General features: G+C 46.3%; 1 protein-coding gene across 9 annotated transcripts; it reads left to right on the forward strand.

Moving 5' to 3' along the window:
* Positions 1-4974: 4974 nt before the first annotated feature.
* FCAR (Fc fragment of IgA receptor) lies at positions 4975-20495 on the forward strand. Of its 9 annotated transcripts, none has more exons than XM_025367481.1 (5): positions 4975-5215; positions 6219-6254; positions 13491-13781; positions 16363-16650; positions 18694-20495. In XM_025367481.1, the coding sequence occupies exons 1-5, from the start codon at positions 5182-5184 to the stop codon at positions 18906-18908; spliced, it is 864 nt and encodes a 287-aa protein (XP_025223266.1). In that variant the 5' UTR covers positions 4975-5181; the 3' UTR covers positions 18909-20495. The 9 variants fall into 9 exon arrangements, with proteins under 9 accessions (XP_025223266.1, XP_025223269.1, XP_025223272.1 ...); XM_025367484.1 differs by having other exon boundaries at positions 16363-16584; XM_025367482.1 differs by having other exon boundaries at positions 5160-5219; positions 18694-19032.
* Positions 20496-22290: the final 1795 nt, after the last annotated feature.

Genomic DNA, 22290 nt, shown 5'->3' on the forward strand with positions numbered 1-22290 from the left:
AGAAAGAAAGAAAGAAAGAAAGAAAGAAAGAAAGAAAGAAAGAAAGAAAGAAAGAAAGGAAGAAAGAAAGGAAGAAAGAAAGAAAGAAAGAAAGAAAGAAAGAAAGAAAGAAAGAAAGAAAGAAAGAAAGAAAGAAAGAAAGAAAGAAGATAAAGAAAAGAAAGAAACAATAGGCTGGGCGCAGTGTCTCATGCCTGTAACTCCAGCACTTTGGGAGGCCAAGACAGGCAGATCACTTGAGATCGGGACTTCAAGACCAGCATGGCCAACATGGTGAAACCCTGTCTCTACTAAAAATACAAAAATTAATCAGGCATGGTGACACGAGCCTGTGATCCCAGCTACTCAGGAGGCTGAAGCAGGAGAATCACTTAAACCCAGGAGGCAGAGGTTGCGGTGAGCCAAGATCACGCCACTGCTCTCCAGCCTGGGGGACAGAGTGAGACTCTCTCTCCAAAAAAAAAAAAAAAAAAAAGGAAACAAAACAATAACCTTACCAGATGATGGATATGTTAACTAGCTTGCCTGTGGTGATCATGTCACCAGATGATGGATATGTTAACTAGCTTGACTGTGATGATCATGTCACCAGATGATGGATATGTTAACTAGCTTGACTGTGGTGATCATGTCACCAGATGATGGATATGTTAACTAGCTTGACTGTGGTGATCATGTCACCATGTATACATACAACAAAACATGAAGTGTAATACACCTTAATTATACACAATTTCCATTTGTCAATCATGTCACAATAAAGCTGAAAGAAACCTCTAAGTTTCAACTTTATTTTCAGAAAGCTGTGCCATGCTTACCTCAGTACCTAGTATACTCTAATTCATGGAAATGGCCTTTAAAACTGCAGAGTGGCTGGACGCAGCGGCTCACACCTATAATCCCAGCACTTTGGGAGGTGGAGGCAAAGGCAGGCGGATCACGAGGTCAGGAGTTCGAGATCAGCCTGGCCAACATGGTGAAACTCTGTCTCTACTAAAAATACAAAAAAATAGCTGTGCGTGGTGGCGGGCGCCTGTAATCTGAGATACTCAGGAGGCTGAGGCAGGAGAATCGTTTGAACCTGAGAGGCAGAGGTTGCAGTGAGCCAAGATTGTGCCATTGCACTCCAGCCTGGGCGACAGGTGAGACTCCATGGCAAAAAAAAAAAAACTGCAGAGAGTTAGGGCCCTCGCTGGCCGCTCTCCGGTACCTCTGAGGTCAGTGGATAGAGAAGCAGCTCCCCTTCTTCTTCCTCGAAACAGAAGCCTCCTCCTTTCTTAGGCGTTTGGGACAAATTCTTCACACAGGTGCAGCTGAGCACTGTAAAGTCCCATCAAGGGTCGAGGGTCTCCATTGAGGGTTGAGGGTCTCCATTGCCAGTCACAGTTTGGGCTTGTTAGGGTTATGCTGTACAAGGAGAATGGAACCTATCAATCAACTCTTAGTGACCAGTTAGACAGAGTCAAGGCAAATTTCCCTACTGGGAAATCCCAAATCCCAAAATATGCAGAGACCAATAGATGCCTCAATTCCTCTGTGTCTCCGTCTAAATCCTTGGATCACTGTGATTCACGTAATTATGTGGCTTGTAATTCCTCGGGCTGCAGAATGGCTATGACAGACCCTCTGCTAAGGGGATTGGTGACAGTTGAGACAGGAACGTGGAAGCTATAGCAGTCAGGGTTCTCCAGAAAAAAATAATCAATACTAATAATGATAGATATATAGGTAATGATTGATAGTCAAATAATGATAGACAGATGGATAATGATAATGATATCACAAATAATGATAGATAGATGGATAATGATAGATATATAGTGATATCACAAATAACGATAGACAGATAGGTGGATAATGGCAGGTATATAATGGTTGATACACAGATAGGGTATTTATATATTGGCTTATGCAACGATGGAGACTGACAGGTCCCATGATTTGCCATCTGCAAGCTGGAGACCCAGTCCATGTGTAGTTCCAGTCTACATGCAAAAGTCTGAGAACCAGGAGAGTCAGCAGTGTACATAACAGTCCAAAAGCCGGCAGGCTCATTCCAGGCACGGTGGCTCACGTCTGTAATCCCAACACTTTGGAAGGCCAAGGCAGCAGGCACATCACCTGAGGTCAGAGCTCAAGACCAGCCTGGCCAACATGGCGAAATTCCATCTTTACTGAAAATACAAAAATTAGTCAGGTGTAGTGGCACTCGCTTGTAATCCCAGCTACTCAGAGGCTGAGGTACGAGAATTGCTTGAACCCAGGAGGTGAAGGTTACAGTGAGCCGAGATCGCGCCACAGCACTCCAGCCTGGGTGACAGAGTGAGACTCTATCTCAAAAAAAAAAAAAAAAAAAAAAAAAAAAAAAAGCTAGCAGGCGCAACATCTAAAGAGTCAATGCTTCAGTGAGAGTTCAAGGGCCAGAAAAGACTGATGTCCAGGCAAAAGGAACTTCATTTTACATTACCAGTTCAATTTTTTGTTCTGTTCAGGCCCCACCTGATTGAATGAGGCCGACTCACATTAGGGATTGCAATCTGCTTTATAAATTACACTAACTCCAATGATAATCTCATTCAGAAACACCCCCACAGACACACACAGAATAATGTTTAACCAAATATCTCGGCACCCCATGGCTACGTTACCATTCCTGTTCCACAGAAAGAGGAAACCACAGCAAACGTGGTGGTAAATCGACGCAATCTGTTCCGGCCCACTAGTAAATGATGGCCACTGAGGTTCCTGAACTTCAACCAATTAGTATCTCTCTCCCAATAGAAAGCCGTATCATTTGTAAACCATAACAACCGTTTTCTTGTTTTTTTGCTTTTTTGAGACACAGTCTCGCTCTGTGTTGCCCAGGCTGGAGTGCAGTGATCTTGGCTCACTGCAACTTCTGCCTTCTGGGTTCAAGTGACTCTCCAGCCTCAGCCTTCCGAGTAGCTGGAATTACAGGCTCCCACCACCACACGCAGCTGATTTTTTGTATTTTCCGTAGGGACTGGGTTTCACCATATTGACCAGGCTGGTCTTAAATTCCTGACCCCAAGTGATTCACCCGCCTTGGCCTCCCAAAGTGCTGAGATTATAGGCGTGAGCTACCGCACCTAGTCAACAATAGTATTTTTAATCAGGTCATCCTGCCTTTACAATCTATGAATTTTCCACTACTCCTATCTGCACTTTAAATACTCAACTAAGAGTACAGCCATTACTTGTCTTTCACCCAAAGTCCCATTCAAGTGAGAACAAAGGAATAAATAAATAAGGCATAAGTAACAACAACAACAATGACAAAAGAAAAGTAGAATGTGGTCAATTTCATGCAATCATCAACACCAAATTTCCAGAACATAATATTTCCAAATTTCCTGAACGTAAATACGTATGTGGAAATTAACAAAATGTGGTGAAACAAAAGATCACTTAAATTTGCACAAATGAAAAAGCCGGCCGGGCGCGGTGGCTCAAGCCTGTAATCCCAGCACTTTGGGAGGCCGAGACGGGCGGATCACGAGGTCAGGAGATCGAGACCATCCTGGCTAACACGGTGAAACCCCGTCTCTACTAAAAAATACAAAAAACTAGCCGGGCGAAGTGGCGGGCGCCTGTGGTCCCAGCTACTCGGGAGGCTGAGGCAGGAGAATGGCGTGAACCCGGGAGGCGGAGCTTGCAGTGAGCTGAGATCCGGCCACCGCACTCCAGCCTGGGCGACAGAGCCAGACTCAGTCTCAAAAAAAAAAAAAAAAAAAAAAAAAAAAAGAAAAAGCCAACGTGGAAGCGGATCTGTTTTCTGAAATATGGGACAAGCTCAGGACTTCAAACTACTTCGCGCGTTGGAAGACCTAAGTGATGACGTATTAAAATGACAATAAGATTTTAGAAGGTTTAATCTCGAATATTTCACTTTCCACACTTGAAGAGTTCATGATAGGCAGGAGTCTACAATCAAAACAACATAAATAATAAGATTAAAAATAAAATTAATTTGAAGCCATAAAAAAGAATGAGTTCATATCTTTTGTGGGAACATGGATGGAGCTGGAGGCCATTATCCTTAGCAAAGTATACAAGAACAGAAAACCAAATACAGCATGTTCTCACCTATGAGTGGAAGCTAAATAATAGAACTCATGAACACGAAGAAGGGAACAACAGACAATGGGGTCTCCTTTAGGGTGGAGGATGGGAGGCGGGATAGGAGCAGGAAAAGCAACACTTCTGTACTAGGCTTGGTGCCTAGGTAATGAAATAATCTGTACAACAAACCCCCATGACACAAGTGTACCTGTATAACAAACCTTCACATGTACCCTTGAACCTAAAAGTTAAAAAAAAAACTTAATGAGCGACAATGTACATTATTTGAGGATAATTACATTAAAAGCCCAGACTTCACCACCACACAAAATATCCATGTAACAAAATTTCACTTGTGCTCCTTAAATTTATACAAATAAAAAGAACAGTATAATAAAATAGTAGATCTTTCTTTAGAGATGACAAGGAGTGCCAGAGAAAATGCCTCCACATTCTGGCATTGAGATCATCCCCAGGGTAAGGGTATACTGTATGCCTGATCAAGCCCAAGTAAATATACTCAGACCATGAATCCCAGAGATGAAACATAGGTTCAGAACAGACAAAGCCACGGAGCTTCTGACTGATGGCCCAGTGAAGACAATCTCTGCCTGAATGGTGTCCACCACCTTATATTCTGTCCCAAGCCCTTCCATTTGGATGTAGGATCTGGTTCAAAGATGGATTTGAACACTGTTAGACACTGGCTTGATGAAAATTCACTTCTCATTCACTTCTCATCTGAAACATACAGAGAAATATAGGTCTTCGGCAGGAGGATTTCTTGAGGCCAGGAGTTAGAGAGTATCCTGGCCAACATAGCAAGACCCCATCTCTATTAAAAAAAAAATAATTTTATATATATGTATATATATATGCCTTCTCTTGGGCTCCACCCAAGAGCAACCTGGAACTAAGTTCTTCAGGAACAAACTGTTCCACTTTGCTGTGAGGCAACAGATGTGGAAATTCGCTGACCAGGGGCTCTGTCCTCATACTTCCTCATACTTCCTGTGGAGCTTATGGTCATAAGAGTATCTGTCATCCTGCTAATGTAAATCAAAAGGAGGCCAACAGGGCTGAGGCCGTGTCAGCGTGATGGACCCCAAAGAGACCACCCTCCTGTGTCTCGGTGAGTTTCAGAGTAAAAGTGGGTTAGAGGGGAAAATAGGGAAATCCTAAAATAATCCAGGTGTCTCTTGACAGTATGACTAGGAGATTTTCGTGGCTGCCGAGGAGATTCTGACCTCCTTAGTGGAAAGGCAGTCTTTATCAATATGTCTATAACTTTGTCTCTGCCCAAGTCCGACCTAGCTTGTGGGACTCAAGGGTTAATATTTTTATTAAACCTAGAGTGTGTTATCTGGGATTAATGATGGTTCCAAGGTTCCCATCAAAGAGAGACTTAGAGGCTGGAATCTGAAAGGTAAAAATAAAGAATGAGCCTCAAAACTGTGATTGTTGTGGAAGGAAAAAATATGATTGAACCCCATATAGAAATATGGTTACTAGTATTTTGTTGAAGATTTTTGCATTTATGTTCAACAAAGACGTTATCCCGAAGTTTTCTGGTTTTGTTGCGTCTCTGCCACGTTTTGTTATCAGGATGATGCTGGCCTCATAGAATGAGTTGGGGAGGAGCCCCTCCTCCTGGATTTTTTCAATAGTTTCAGTAGGAATAATACTAGTTCTTCTTGGCCAGGTGCGGAGGCTCACGCCTGTAATCCCAGCACTTTGGGAGGCCAAGGCAGGCGGAACACACGGTCAGGAACACACATCCTGCCTAACACGGTGAAACCCTGTCTCTACTAAAAATACAAAAAAATTAGCCAGGTGTGGTGGTGGGCACCTGTAGTCCCAGCTACTCGAGAGGCTGAGGCAGGAGAATGGCAGGAACCTGGGAGGCAGAGCTTGCAGTGAGCCGAGATCGCACCACTGCACTTCAGCCTGGGCGACAGAGCGAGACTCTGTCTCAAAAAAAAAAAAAAAAATACTAGCTCTTCTTTATATATCTGGTGGGACTGAGCTGTGTCTCCATCTGGTACTGGTCTTTTCCTGGTCTATCATTACAGAGGGTGATTTGTCATAAAGGTTGGAAATGGAAGCTTGATTTTTCATAAATCTCTCTCTTCCAGTGCTCTGTCTGGGCCAGAGGATTCAGGCACAGGAAGGTAAGTGTCCTGTAAATCTCTCCCAGCCCCTTTAGATCCTCTTGGAAGCTCTAGGATAAAGAAATTGAGGAATAGCCTGAAGCACAGATTCTTATTTTAGTCCCCATTCTAGTTGTTTCTGCTGTGTTTCTCTTGCATAATTTCTATCACACTTTGTTATAGCCAAATCCTTCAGACTCATTAATGCTCAGGCCTGGATTTATAGTTAGTCCTTGCCTGTGTTAGACTGCCCATGAAGGATCTGTAATCTACTGAATGCTCAAAACTGCAAGAATGAGGAAGTCAGGAGTCATTTGCCCAACATCCTTCCTTATGCTTTGTTTTAGCAACCTACTTCCTCCTGTCACTTCATTTAAAGGGATGCTGCCATAGTCTAACCCTACTGAACATTCTAGTATTCTATAGCACTACTGCAGTACTAAGCATGCAGTAGTCTTAGAGTACTACTGAATATTCTGCCACCCCAACTACTACTGCCTTAGCCTCCTAATGGGTGTAAGCCCCATGTCCATCCATGTCTGCTCTCTTCCAGCTCCTTCTATAGCCTGAATTATTTGTGTGTTGAACAATATTCATTCTTCCTATCCATGAGCATGGAATGTTTTTCCATCTGTTTGTGTCATCTATGATTTCTTTGAGCAGCGTTTTGTAGTTCTCCTTGCAGATATCTTCCACCTCCCTGGTTAGCTGTATTCCTAGGTATTTTATTCTTTTTGTGGTAATTGTGAATGGATTCTGTTCTTGATTTGGCTCTTAGCTGAGATGTTTTTGGTGCATAGGAATGCTACTGATTTTTGTGTATTGATTTTGTATCCTGGAACTTTGTCAAAGTTGTTTATGAGATTAAGAAGTGTTTGGGCAGAGACTGTGGTTTTCTAGGTATAGAATCACATCATCTGCAAACAGGGATCGTTTGACTTCCTTTCTTCCTATTTGGATGCCTTTCATTTCTTTCTCGCCTGATTGCTCTGGCTAGGACTTCCAGTACTATGTTGAATAGAAGTAGTGACAGAGGGCATCCATGTCTTGTGTCAGTTTTCAAGGGGAATACTCCCAGCTTTTGCCCATTCAATATTATGTAGGCTGTGAGTTTGTCATAGATCTTTCTTATTATTTTGAAGTACGTTTCTTCAATGCCTAGTTTGTCGAGGTTTTTTAGCATAAAGGGATGTTGGATTTTATCTAAAGCTCTATTGAGATGATTATATGTGTGTGGCGGGGGTGGGGGGTTGTTCTATGAATCACATTTAAGATTTGTGTATATTGAATCAACCTTGCATCCCAGAAGTAAAGCCTACCTGATGGTGGTGGACTGGCTTTCTGATGTGCTGCTGGATTGTTTGCTAGTATTTTCTTGAGGATTTTTGCATTTATGTTCAACAAGGATATTGTCCTGAAGTTTTCTGGTTTTGTTGTGTCTCTGTCATGTTTTTGCATCAGGATGATGCTGGTCTCATAGAATGACTTGGGGAGGCATTCCTCCTCCTGAATTTTTTGGAAAGCTTCAGTAGATATAGTACCAGCTCTTCTCTACGTATCTGATGGGATTCAGCAGTGAGTTTGTCTGGTACTGGCCTTTTCCTGCTCTGTAGGCTTTTTATTACTGATTCAATTTTGGAGTTCATTATTGGTCTGTTCATGGATTCAATTTGTTCTTGGTTCAATCTCAGAAGGATGTATGTGTCCAGGAATCTCTCCATTTATTCTGGATTTTCTAGTTTGTGTGCACAGAGGTGTTCCTAATATTCTCTGATGATTGTATTTCTGTGGGGTCAGTGGTAATATCCCCTTTGTTGTTTCTAATTGTGTTTATCTGGATCTTCTCTCTTTTCTTCTTAATTAGTCTAACTAGTCACCTGTCTTACTAATTTTTTTCAAAAATCCAACTCCTGGATTTGCTGATCTTCTGAATGGTTTTTTGCGTCTCAATCTCCTTCTGTTCAGCTCTGGTTTTGGTTATTTCTCATTTTCTACGAGCTTTGGGGTTGATTTCCTCTTGGTTCTCTCAGTTCCTCTCGTTGTGATGTTAGGTTGTTAATTTGAACTTTTTCTAACTTTTTGACGTGGGAGTTTAGTACTATAAACTTCCCCCTTAACACTGCCTTAGTTGTATCCCAGAGATTCTGCTGTATTTACCCACAAATTCCAGAACAGACTGTTTAATTTCCATGCATTGTACAGTTTTGAGTGGTTTTCTTAGTATCTATTCCTATTTTTATTCCACTGTGCTCTGAGAATGTGCCTGGTATGATTTCACTATTCTGGATTTGTTAAGAATTGTTGTATGTCTGATTGCATGATTGACTTTAGAGTATGTGCCACGGGGCAATGAAAACAATGTAGATTCTGTTGTTTTGGGGGTGGAGAGTTCTGTAGATGTCTATCAGGTCCCTTTGGTCCAGTGCTGAGTTCAGGTCCTGAATATCTTTGTTTGCCTCAGTGATCTAACACTGTTGACGGGATGTTAAAGTCCCCCCCTATTATTGTGTGGTTGTCTAAGTCTCTTTGTTGGTCTCTCAGAACACGCTTTATGAATCTGGGTGCTTCTGTGTCAGATGCATAATATTTAGGATAGTTAGGTCTTCATGTTATTTTTTTAATTTATTTTTTTCTTTTTCTTTTCCTTTTTTTTTTTTTTTGAGATGGAGTCTCACTCTGTTGCCCAGGCTAGAGTGCAGTGGTGCAATCTCGGCTCACTGCAAGCTTCACCTCCCGGGTTCATGCCATTCTCCTGCTTCAGCCTCCCGAGTAGCTGGGACTACAGGTGCCGCCACCACACCTGGCTAATTTTCCAACATGGAAAACTATGTTTCCATGTTGCTTGCTTTCTCCCCATCTCTGTCGGGGACCCCAATGGGTTGCCTATTGGTCTCTTTACATAATCCCACGTTTCTTAGAGGTTTCAAATTTCATTCATTCTTTTGTATTCTTTTGTCTTCATTTTTGTCTGACTGAATTAGTTCAGAGAGCCGGTATTTTCATGCTCTGAGATTCCTTCCTCGTTTTGCTTTATTCTGCCATTAATACTTGTGATTGCATTATGAAACCTTGCAGTGTGTTTTTCAGCTCTATCAGATCCATTCGGTTCTTTCAAAATGACCATTTCATAGATTAGTCCCTGTGTCATTTTATCGTAATCTTTCGATTCCTCGCATTGGGTTTCAACTTTCTCCTGAATTTGATGACCTTGATTTCTACTCATATTCTGAATTCTATTTCTGTCCTTTCAGCCACTTCCGCCTGGTAAAGAGCCCTTGCTGGGAAGCTCGTGTGGGAATTTGGAGGAAGGAAGACACTTGCTTTTTGAGTCTTGTGCTAATTCTTTCTCATCGTGTGGGCTAATGTTCTTTTAAGTGTGGTGCAATTGGAGTGTTTTTCTTTTTTCTTTTAACTGTGATGTAATTTGAGTACAGTCAGTAGACTTCTTTTCTGGGTGGTTTCAGAGGGCTGGGGCTTCGCACAGGGTCTTTACTGATAGCTAAATTCTTGTCCTTGGTATAATGGGGGGTATATTAGCAAGCATTTTTGGTGTTGAAGTTTGGGCTGCAATCCAGTAAGTGATGCTTAAGCATAATGGCCAGTAGGTCATTCCTCATGACGGCCGCTGTGCTCCCTCTCATGCTCTGAAAGTGTGGGCTCCTCTCCCACTCAAGCGCTGGCTGCAGATCTGGGCTCCGCACTCCCAGGCTGCCCATCACAGCGCTGGGGTGAGCTCAGGTTTTATGTTCCCTCCGTGGCTTGGGGGCAGCAGGGGAAGGGACCTCAGCAGTGGCTGTGGCAGATAGCCTTTCACTTGTCCCTTGGGACTCCACCCCAGAGAGATGTGGAACCACTATCAGTAGTGCGATGAGCCAAGAGTGGGGCGACTGCGCTGTGGGCCCAAGCTAGGGGCCCTGCCTAGTGACGAGCAGCGGGGACAGGTGGGTCACAGGGGTGACAGACTGGCCTATTCTCCTTAGGGCAGCTTGCGGGAGGTGTGGTTAAGGCACTCAGAGTCTTTGCTCCTTCCCCAGTCTGAGGGCAGCAAGGCCAGGACCACTGCAGTGGCAGCCGCAGAGGGGCTGTGAGTTGCCTCTGGGAGCTCGGCCACAGAGAAATGCAGACCCACAGCTCCCAGGCACGCTCCGCAGAGGGTGGGGCTGCTGTGCTGCGGGCTCAGGCTGGGGCTTGGTGAAGAGCAGGGGGCTGAGGGCTCGCAGGGAGAGGAGACTGAGCTCCTCTCTTACGGTGACTGTGGTGTGCTAGAGGCATGAATGAAGGCTGGGCTCGGTGGCTCACGCCTGTCATCCCAGCACTTTGGGAGGCTGAGACGGGCGGATCACGAGGTCAGGAGATCGAGGCCATCCTGGCTAACACGGTGAAACCCCGTCTCTACTAAAAATACAAAAAACTAAGCCGGGCGTGGTGGCGGGTGCTTGTAGTCCCAGCTGCTCAGGAGGCTGAGGCAGGAGAATGGCGTGAACCCGGGAGGCGGAGCTTGCAGTGAGCTGAGATTCGGCCACTGCACTCCAGCCTGGGCGACAGAGCGAGGCTCCGTCTCAAAAAAAAAAAAAAGATATATATATATGTGTGTATATATATATATATGTATGTGTGTGTATATATGTGTGTGTGTATATATATGTGTATATATATATCTCATTTCTACAAATGCTCAGTAAAAAAAATACTAATAATAAAATAAAATAAAATAAAGCATGAATGAAGCTCCTAGGCTCCTTGTTCTTCCTCAGACCACAGGCAGCAGGGGCAGAATCCTTGCCATGGCGGTGGCAGAGGGGCCGTCAGTTGCCTCTGGGAGCCATTCCCCAGGGAAACACGGAGCCACCACCAGTGAGGATGCTGAGGGTAGGGCAGCTGCTCTGCAGTCCCAAGCTGGGGGCTCTGCCTGGTAAAGTGGGGGTGGGGGCTCACGGGGAAGAGAGACCAGACTCCTCTCTGTCTGATGGCTGTGGCATAATGACCAGTCCCCGACACGTGAAAAAGAATTCTGGGAACTCAAAAACCCAGTTTGTCCCCACCATGGACTCCTTGCACTGCGTTTCAAATTTCTCCTCAATCTCGATGAGCTTCCCAGCCATCCAGATTCTCAATTCTATGTCCCTCGTTTCATTCATCTCAATCTAGCTAAGAACCAGATTTCCAGGGGACTATTGAGTTGCCAGAGTTCTTGTGTTCCTTTTATTTTTTCCTTTTGTGTGACAAGAGTCTTACTCTGTTGCCCAGGCTGGGGTGCGGTGGCGTGATCTCGGCTCACGGCTGCAACTTTCACCTCCCAGGTTCAAGCTATTCTCCTGTCTCAGCCTCCCAAGTAGCTGGGATTACAGGTGTGTGCCACCACACACAGCTAATTTTTGTATGTTTAGTAGAACCTAGGTTTTGTCAGGTTGGTCAGGCTGGTCTTGAACTCTTGACCTCCGGTGATCCGCCCACCTGGGCCTCCCAAAGTGCTGGGATTACAGGTGTGAGCCACCGTGCCCGGCCTTGGTGTCGATTCTTTCTCTTGTGTGAGGGCTGGTGTTCCTTTAACTGTGATGTCAGTTGAGTACAGTCACTTAGCTTCATTTCTGGGTGTTTTCAGATGCCAGGACTCTGCACGGAATCTTTATTTGTGGCTGGATTTTTCACTTTGTTGTATACTGGCAAAATATTTCAGTCTTGTATTTTGACGTGTGATCCAGTAGGTGGCACTTAAAAGGGGCTGGCCAGCATACAGGATCTTAGCCACAAGGCTGTTTTGTAGTTTCGTTTCGTTTTTTGTTTTGTTTTTTGACACAGGGTCTTGCTCTGTCGCCCAGGCTGGAGCGCAGTGGCACAGTCTCGGCTCACTACAGCCTCCATCTATCAGGCTAAGTGATCCTCCTGCCTCAGCCTCCTAAGTAGCTGGGACTACAAGCACACATCACCATACCGAGAAAATGTTTGTAATTTTTTTTTTTTTTTTTTTAGAGATGGGGTTTCACCATGTCTGCCAGGCTGGTCTCAAACTCCTGGGTTTAAGTGATCTGCCTCCCTTGGCCCCCCAACTCTTGTATTTTGACAAAGTTAGCAGTAGTGCTCTGTGGTTGTGGGGAGGGGTGACTCCCTCACCTGGTCCATTCCTGGGCCTTGGAGGAGCCTCCTACAATCACTGGCTCTGCACCCACTGTTTCCTTTGTTAGGATTGTTCTGCCCACGGGGCTCCCCCAGGCAGGGCATGGTGGGAAGACAGGCTGTATCCTTCCCCGGCCAGCCTACGGAGGGAGGACCACCCACTCCTCTGCAGGCTGATGAAATCAGGCGTTTCATTCTTCTGAGTGTTCTGAGAATGAGGGCTCCTCACCGCTCGGTCGCCACCCAAGCTGGTGAGTCCTTCTCAGCAAGGGCGGTTGGAACCACCTGATCTGCCATCTCAGTGCTTCCCAGGGGAACCCAGAGCTGCTGGGGCATGGCGGCTCACGCCTGTAATCCCAGAACTTTGGGAGGCCAAGGCGGGCAGATCACGAAGTCAGGAGATCGAGACCATCCTGGATAACATGGTGAAACCCCATTTCTACTAAAAATACAAAAATTATCCAGGCATGGTGGCGGGCACCTGTAATCCCAGCTACTCGGGAGGCTGAGGCAGGAGAATTGCCTGAACCCGGGAGGTGGAGGTTGCAGTGGGCCGAGATTGCGCCACTGCACTGCAGCCTGGGCGACAGAGCGAGACTCTGTCTCAAAAAATAATAACAAAAAAAAATAAAGATGGCAACCATAGACACTGGAGACGACTAGACGGGGAGGAAGAGAGGGGCTTGAAAAACTAACTGCCTACTGGGTAGTATGCTCAGTACCTGGGCGACAGGATCCATTGTACCCCAAACCTCAGCATCGTAAATTATTTACATGTTTATTTTTATTTATTTATTTTTTTAATTGAGACAGAGTCTCACTCTGTGGCCCAGGCTGGAGTGCCATGGCGGGAACTCAGCTCACTGCAAGCTCCGCCTCCCGGGTTCACGCCACTCTCCTGACTCATCCTCCCAAGTAGCTGGGACTACAGTCGCCCACCCCCACGCCTGGCTAATTTTTTGTATTTTTAGTAGAGACGAGGTTTCACCGTGTTAGCCAAGATGGTCTCGATCTCCTGACCTCGTGTTCCACCCGCCTCGGCCTCCCAAAGTGCTGGGATTACAGGTGTGAGCCACCGCACCTGGCCTAAATTTTTCTTTAAATAAAGAATGACAGGTTCTTCATGCCCTAATTTTCTTCCAGGGAACTTTTCCACGCCTTTCATATCTACCAGGTCAAGTCCTGTGGTTCCCTGGGGTGGGTCTGTGAGAATCCAGTGCCAGGCCATTCCTGACGCTTACCTGACCTGGCTGATGATGCTAAAAAACTCCACGTACGAGAAGAGAGGCGAAAAACTGGGGTTTTGGAATGATACTACGCCTGAGTTCGTCATTGACCACATGGACACGAACAAAGCAGGGTGCTATCGGTGCCGATATAGGATAGGGCTCTCCAGTTTCCGGTACAGTGGCACCCTGGAGCTGGTGGTGACAGGTAAGGAAACATCCAGGGTCCACAACCCTGGTGTGATTTTTTTTCTCATTTTTAATAGAATATTTTTCGATAAGTTTTAGATTTACCAAAAAAAAAAAAAAATTGAGATGACTGCTTCACAGAGTTCTCAGCTATCTGGCACCCACTTCACCCAGAGTTAACATCTGACATTACTATGGCACATTTCTTTTTATTTATTTATTTTTTTTTTTGAGGCAGAGTCTCGCTCTGTCGCCCAGGCTGGAGTGCAGTGGCCGGATCTCAGCTCACTGCAAGCTCCGCCTCCCGGGTTCACGCCATTCTCCTGCCTCAGCCTCCCGAGTAGCTGGGACTACAGGCGCCCGCCACCTCGTCCGGCTAGTTTTTTGTATTTTTTAGTAGAGACGGGGTTTCACTGTGTTACCCAGGATGGTCTCGATCTCCTGACCTCGTGATCCGCCCGTCTCGGCCTCCCAAAGTGCTGGGATTACAGGCTTGAGCCACCGCGCCCGGCTCTATGGCACATTTCTTACCATTAATGAACAAATAGTGACAGATTCTCAGCTAAAGTCTATCGCTTATTTACATTTTCTTAGTTTTTACCTGATAGTCTTTCTCTGTTCCAGGATCCCATTCAAGATTTCACATTGCGGCCGGGGGCGGTGGCTCACGCCTGTAATCCCAGCACTTAGGGAGGCCGAGGTGGGTGGATCACCTGAGGTCAGGAGTTCGAGACCAGCCTGGCCAACACAGTGAAACCCCGTCTCAACTAAAAATGGAAAAAATTGCTGGGCGTGGTGGCTCACGCCTGTAATCCCAGCACTTTGGGAGGCCGAGGCGGGCGGATCACAAGGTCAGGAGATCGAGACCATGGTGAAACCCTGTCTCTACTAAAAATACAAAAAATTAGCCGGGCGCAGTGGCGGGCGCCTGTAGTCCTAGCTACTCAGGAGGCTGAGGCAGGAGAATGCTGTGAACCCGGGAGGCGGAGCTTGCAGTGAGCCGAGATCGTGCCACTGCACTCCAGCCTGGGCTACAGAGCAAGACTCCGTCTCAAAAAAAAAAAAAAAAAAGTGGAAAAAATTGGCCGGGCCTGGTGGCACGTGCCTGTAATCCCTGCTACTTGGGAGGCTGAAGTAGGAGAATTTCTTGAACCCGGGAGGCAGAGGTTGCAGTGAGCTGAGATCACGCCACAGCACTCCAGCCTGGGTGACAGAGCGAGACTCCGTCTCTCTCTCTCTCACACACACACACACACACACACACACACACAGGTTACACATTGCATTCAGGTGTCATGTATCTTTAGGTTTCTCCCGGCTGTCACAGCTTCTCCGATGTTGCTGGTTTTCCATGGCCTTGTCAGTTTTGAGAGTAGAAGTCCATCACTTTCAAGGGTACTCCCACTATTGGAAATTGTCCGATGTGTTGCTCATGACTAGACTGAGTTATGGGTTGTTGCAGGGAAGACCACAGAAGCAAAGTGCCATTTCATCTCCTCATAGCAAAGGTTTAAGCTGTCCATGGGAATATGACTGTTGATGCTGAACTGGCTGTTGTTGAAAGCCTGGCTGAAGTAGTGACTGTGGCCAGGCACCGAGGCTCACGCCTGTAATCCCAGCGCTTTGGGAGGCCGGGCGCAGTAATCCTAGCGCTTTGAGAAGCCAAGAGAGGCGGATCACTTAAGCCCAGGAGACCAGCCGAGGCAACATAGTAAGATCTCATCTGTACAAAAAAATCAAAAAATTAGCTGGGCATGGTGGCACCCACCTGTAGTCTCAGCTACTTGAGAGGCTGAGATGGTAGGATCACTTGAGCCTGGGAGGTCGAGGCTGCAGTGAGCCACGATTATGCCACTGCCCTCAGCCTGGGCGACAGAGTGAGACCCTCTCTAAAATAAATAAATAAATAAAATTTTAAAAAGAAAAAAGAGGCTGGGCACTGTGTTTCACGCCTGTAATCCCAGCACTTTGGGAGGCTGAGGCGGGTGGATCACCTGAGGTCAGAGATTCAAGACCAGCCTGACCAACACAGTGAAACCTCGTCTCTACTAAAAATACAAAAATTAGCTGGGCGTGGTGGCAGGTGCCTGTAATCCCAGCTACTCGGGAGGCTGAGGCAGGAGAATCACTTGAACCTCGGAGGTGGAGGTTGCAGTGAGCCGAGATTGTGCCACTGCACTGCAGCCTCAGTGACAGATCGAGACTCCATCTCAAAACACAATAGTAGGCCACGCGCGGTGGCTCACGCCTATAATCCCAGCACTTTGGGAGGCCAAGGTGGGCAGATCACTTGAGGTCAGGAGTTCGAGACCAGCCTGACCAACATGGAGAAACCCCATCTCTACTAAAAATACAAAATTTGGCTGGGCATGGTGGTGCGCACCTGTAATCCCAGCTTCTCAGGAGGCTGAGGCAGGAGAATCACTTGAACCAAGGAGGCGGAGGTTGCAGTGAGCCGAGATCATTACAATTGCTCTCCAGCTTGGGCAACAAGAGCAAAACTCCGTCTCAAAAAATGTATATAATAATAGCAATAATCAGAAGAAGAAAAAAATAAAGGAGAAAAGGTCTTGCTAACAGCTCACTCTTCTCTCTCTTAGGCTTGTATGGCAAACCTTCCCTCTCTGCGGATCGGGGTCCGGTGTTGATGCCGGGAGAGAACATTTCCGTCACGTGCAGCTCAGCACACATCCCATTTGATAGATTTTCACTGGCCAAGGAGGGAGAACTTTCTCTGCCACAGTACCAAAGTGGGGAACACCCGGCCAACTTCTCTCTGGGTCCTGTGGACCTCAATGTCTCAGGGAGCTACAGGTGCTACGGCTGGTACAACAGGAGCCCCTACCTGTGGTCCTTCCCCAGTAATGCGCTGGAGCTTGTGGTCACAGGTAGGTACCTCCCCGTCCAGCCCTGTGTCCGGGTTGGCTGTCCAGGGCCTTGTCACTGGGCAGGAATATGAATATGAAGAGGTGCACTGAGAATAATGTGAAGAGAGGCAAAGACTCACCCACTGCAGGACAGTGCAGAGAGAAAGGCTTCCCATCACACTTTCCACCTTCACTTCCTCGCTAGAGTTCTCCAGAGAGTGTTCATTAAAAACCTGTGGTCTATGGAGAAAAGAAGGACTGACTCATTTTATTTTATTTTATTTTCTGTGATGGAGTCTTGCTGTGTCGCCAAGGCTGGAGTGCAGTGGCACGATCTTGGCTCACTGCAAGCTTCGCCTCTCGGGTTCAAGCAGTTCTAATCCTCAGCCTCCTGAGTAGCTGGGACCATAGAGACAGGGTTTCACCATGTTGGTCAGGCTGGTCTCGATCTCATGACCTTGTGATCCACCTGCCTCAGCCTCCCAAAGTGCTGGGACTACAGGCATGAGCCACCATGCCCAGCCAAGAAGGGCTAACTTTTAGAGTCACATGTTTGTGGACCGGGTTGAGACAGTAGATACCAGGCTCAACCTTGTCTACCACACCTCTCCTTTCCAGTTGCAGCTGGAAATCCTCGAACTCACCAACCGTACTAGAATCCACCATGAGTGATCAAATGGTCACTCATGGTGACCATTTAGTGACCAAATAGTGAGTGAGGGGTCAAATAGTGACCACATTTGGTGACCAAATAGTGAGTGAGAGGTCATAGGAAAGACTTTTAAAACCTCTATCATGAGCCCCATTTTTATTTTATTCATTTATTTATTTTGAGACAGAATCTCGTTCTGTCGCCCAGGCTGGAGTGCAGTGGCGCAATCTCTGTTCACACTGCAACCTCCACCTCCCAGGTTGAAGCAATTCTCGTGCGTCGGCCTCCTAAGTAACTGGGACCACAGGCGTGCACCACCGCACCAGGCTACTTTTTGTATTTTTAGTAGAGATGGGGTTTTGCCATGTCGCCCAGGCTGGTCTCGAACTCCTGGCCTCAAGTGATCTGTCTGCCTCGGCCTCACAACGTGCTGGGATTACAGGCGTGAACCACCTCGCCTGGTGGTGAAGACTCTAAAGGTTCTTCTCAGACCAGCCTTTGTCGTGAGGGTCACATGCCCGTGTCCAGCTGCCTCCCCAGCATCTTTGCAGGAGTTCCACGGACTCGCCCCTTCATTATCCAGGGTTGAGCTACAGATATTCTGATTAGGATTCCACCTAGTCCTGGTGGTGGTGTAGAGATATGATTAGATATTTAGTGAAATCACCAAGTGAGGAGAGAATGAAAAGAAAACACAATTTGCCTGGCCGGGTGTGGTGGCGTGAGCCTGTGGTCCCAGCTACTCAGGAGGCTGAGGCAGGAGAATCACTTGAACCCAGGAGGCGTTGGTTGCACCGAGCCAAGATCGCGCCATTGCACTCCAGCCTGGGTGACAGAACGAGACTCCATCTCAAGGAAAAAAAAAAAAAACATGGCTGGGCACGGCGGCTCACGCCTGTAATCTCAGCACATTGGGAGGCCGAGACGGGTGGATCACTTGAGGTCGGGAGTTCGAGACCAGCCTGGCCAACATGGTGAAACTCCATCTTTACTAAAAATACAAAAATTAGCCAGGCGTGGTGGCAGGTGCCTGTAATCCCAGCTACTTGGGAGGCTAAGGCAGGAGAATTGTTTGACCGGGGAGGTGGAGGTAGTTGTGAGCCGAGATCACGCCACTGCACTCTACCCTGGGCGACAGAACAAGACTCCGTCTCCAAAAAAAAAAAAAAAAAAAAAACACAACCTGCCCGTAATCACCTCCTTCCCAGTTTATGGAACTTCCCTGCCCGTGGACACAGTCTTGCTGACTGATCAATGTGGTGCTTGCAAAGTGTGAGCCCATCGAGGAGATGCCTGAGGGAGTCACATTTTGGCAAGCGAATAGGGAAATGGGCTCCCGTTTCAGGGCTCTGGGGTTGGGATGGAATGAAACACACCCGCCAACCATTCATCTCCCCGAATTGTGTCTCCAGACTCCATAAACCGAGATTACACGACGCAGAACTTGATCCGCATGGTCGTGGCAGGACTGGTCCTCGTGGCTCTCTTGGCCATACTGGTTGAAAATTGGCACAGCCATAAGGCGTTGAACAAGGAAGCCTCGGCAGATGTGGCTGAACCGAGCTGGAACCACCAGATGTGTCAGCCAGGATGGACCTTTGCACGAACACCAAGTGTCTGCAAGTAAACATCTGGAAGTGAAGGCAGAGATGAGCCAGGACTGTGAGTCCAACAAAGCTACTTGAAGGACACAAGAGAGAAAAGCGCACTAACAAGCTTGAATCCATTTTCTTTTTTCTTTTTTTTTTTTTTGAGACAGAGTCTCGCTCTATCACCCAGGCTGGAGTGCAGTGGCACGATCTCGGCTCACTGCAACCTCCGCCTCCCGGGTTCAAATGATTCTGGTGCCGCAGCCTCCCAAGTAGCTGGAACTGCAGGCACACACCAACGCACCCGGCTAATTTTTGTATTTTTAGTAGAGACAAGGTTTCACCGTGTTGGCCAGGCTGATCTCGAACTCCTGACCTCAAGTGATCCACCCACCTCGGTCTCCCAAAGTGCTGGGATTACAGGCGTGAGACACCGCGCCTGGCCAGATGCATTTTCAAACCAATCAAATGGTGTTTTCTTATGCAGGACTGATCGATTTGCCCCCTACCTTTCTGAACATCAGTTATGGTTTTCCACCTTTATCTGTCTTCTGATTTTTTATATCCTGTTTAATTTCTTCCTTCATTGTTCTTTTTTTTAATTTATTTTATTTATTTTTATCTTTATTTTTGAGATGGAGTCTCACTCTGTTGCCCAGGCCAGAGTGCAGTGGCACGATCTCAGCTCACTGCAACCTCTGCCTCCTGGGTTCAAGCGATTCTCCTGCCTTGGCCTCCCAAGTAGCTGGAATTACAGGCTCCCACCATCATGCCCAGCTAATTTTTGTGTATTTTTAGTAGAGACGGGCTTCATCATGTTGGCCAAGCTGGTGTCAAACTCCTGACCTCATGATCCGCCCACCTCAGCCTCCCAAAGTGCTGGGATTACAGACGTGAGCCACTGCGCCCGGCCTTCTTTTTATATTTTTAAATGTGTCTTCCCCAAATATAAATGGTTGGTAAGCATGCCAAATATATTCAGGAACCCCCCTCCTTTATTTTTTATTGTTGAAGTGAGGCTCTCCCTATATGTTGCCCGAGCTGGTCTTGAACTCCTGGTCTCAAGCAATCCTCCTACCTCAGCATCCTGTTGTGTTTGTTCATCTACAAATTGATAAGGGTGAAAGTCATAATCCTACAGGGGGATTACCCTATTTATTTCACAAACCCTATTTCTATGGGATTTTCATACAAGGAACACAGGCATGTGTTTTGCCTCAACTCATTAATTTATTTTTTCACTTAGTTTTCATAATATTCATATATATTACCAAGTGTACAAACATTAAATTCTTGTGTACAAAACTCAAATAGTCTTCCACTCTTTTTTCTTATAAACTTTCACAGCTTTACCCTTGACAGACTTTACTCAAAGGAAATCGAAGCTGGTCATATGTAGCTCTTTCACTGATTACTATTTACTTCATCGTCCAGTAGTTTATGTATGAAAATATAATTATAAAAATGTAAGGTCCTACTTCCAGTGAAACTGGAGGGACTTATGCCCACTTTTATCCTATCCAGGTATTCTATCCAGGTAGAGCTTATCTCTACCTGATAAAATTTCTACTGTATTCTTGGCTTAACTCACGTCCTGTGATTAAAAAAAAAAAAAAAGCAAAGTATTTCTAATTCTCTTTATTGACTGCTTTTCATACCTTATACAAGTTCTGGCCCATATCTTCAGTTTGTTCTGATTTTTTTTTTGAGACGGAGTCTTGCTCTGTCACCCAGGCTGGAGTGCAGTGGCGTGATCTCAGCTCACTGCAACCTCCGCCTCCCAGGTTCAAGCGATTCTCCTGCCTCCGCCTCCTGAGTATCTGGGACTGCAGGCGTGCACCGCCATGCCCTGCTAAATTTTCGTATTTTAGTAGAGATGGGGTTTTGCCTTGTTAGCCAGGCTGGTCTCAAACTCCTGACCTTAAGTGATCCACCCGTCTTGGCCTCCCAGAGTGCTGGGATTACAGGCATGAGCCACAAAGCCCGGCCACTCCATACATTTTATATTGTTATGTTACCACCAATCAGACAGCTCCTTGCTTCTAAAAGTCATCCTATCAGACTCATTTCAGTAAACACGCAAGCATGAGTGACAACCAAGCAAAGTAATATCTTCCCAATGACCACACTTTTCCAGATGACGTCAAGCCACATAGGGCCCTGAAAATCCAACCATCTCTGAAGCATATATTTCCCAGGCCGGGCGCAGTGGCTCACACCTGCAATCCCAGCACTTTGGGAGGCTGAGGTGGGTGGATCACGAGGTCAGGAGTTTGAGACAAGCCTGGCCAACATGGTGAAACCCCGTGTCTACTAAAAATACAAAAATTAGCTAGGTGTGGTGGTGGGCGCCTGTAGTACCGGCTACTGAGGAGGCTGAGGCAGGAGAATGACTTGAACCCGGGAGGCAGAGGTTGCAGTGAGCCGAGATCACACCACTACACTCCAGCCTGGGCGACAGAGCAAGACTCCATCTCAAAAACAACAACAACAACAACAAAAATGGTTAAAATGAAACTTCTATGTGTTGAACAACTCCTCTTTTAGGCATAGAGATGAAAATATTCTGGAGATCCATTTCACAACACTGTGAATACATTTAACACTACTATACTGTACACTTAAAAGTGGCTAAGATGGTCAATTGTATGTTATGCTTTCACTACAATTTTTAAAACTTTTTTTTTTTCCGAGATGGAGTCTCACTCTTGTTGCCCAGGTTGGAGTGCAGTGGTGTGATTTCGGCTCACTGCAACCTCTGCCTCCCTGGTTCAAGTGATTCTCCTGCCTCAACCTCCCAAGTGTGGGAGATCAGTCAGAGTAGCAGAAGAAACTACAGGAATAGAAAGAAGCAAACCTTCTTGGGTCATAGTAGAAGTACCATTTGACCCAGCCATCCCATTACTGTGTATATACCCAAAGGATTATAAATCATGCTGCTATAAAGACACATGCACACGTATGTTCATTGCGGCACTATTCACAATAGCAAAGACTTGGAATCAACCCAAATGTCCATCAGTGACAGACTGGATTAAGAAAATGTGGCACATATACACCATGGAATACTATGCAGCCATTAAAAAGGGTGAGTTTGTGTCCTTTGTAGGGACATGGATGCAGCTGGAAACCATCATTCTCAGCAAACTATCTCAAGAACAGAAAACCAAACACTGCATGTTCTCACTCATAGGCGGGAACTGAACAATGAGATCACTTGGACTTGGGAAGGGGAACATCACACACTGGGGCCTATCATGGGGAGGGGGGAGGGGGAGGGATTGCATTGGGAGTTATACCTGATGTAAATGACGAGTTGATGGGTGCTGATGAGTTGATGGGTGCAGCACACCAACATGGCACAAGTATACATATGTAACAAACCTGCACGTTGTGCACATGTACCCTAGAGCTTAAAGT

The sequence above is a fragment of the Theropithecus gelada genome, chromosome 19 (genome assembly GCF_003255815.1).
Source record: "Theropithecus gelada isolate Dixy chromosome 19, Tgel_1.0, whole genome shotgun sequence".
Lineage (NCBI taxonomy): Eukaryota > Metazoa > Chordata > Mammalia > Primates > Cercopithecidae > Theropithecus > Theropithecus gelada.

Coding starts and splice junctions, on each gene's coding strand:
- FCAR (XM_025367481.1), top strand. CDS start 5,182: ATGGACCCCAAAGAGACCACCCTCCTGTGTCTCG. Junction 5,216..6,218: donor GACCACCCTCCTGTGTCTCG/GTGAGTTTCAGA, acceptor TCTCTCTTCCAG/TGCTCTGTCTGGGCCAGAGG. Junction 6,255..13,490: donor GAGGATTCAGGCACAGGAAG/GTAAGTGTCCTG, acceptor ATTTTCTTCCAG/GGAACTTTTCCACGCCTTTC.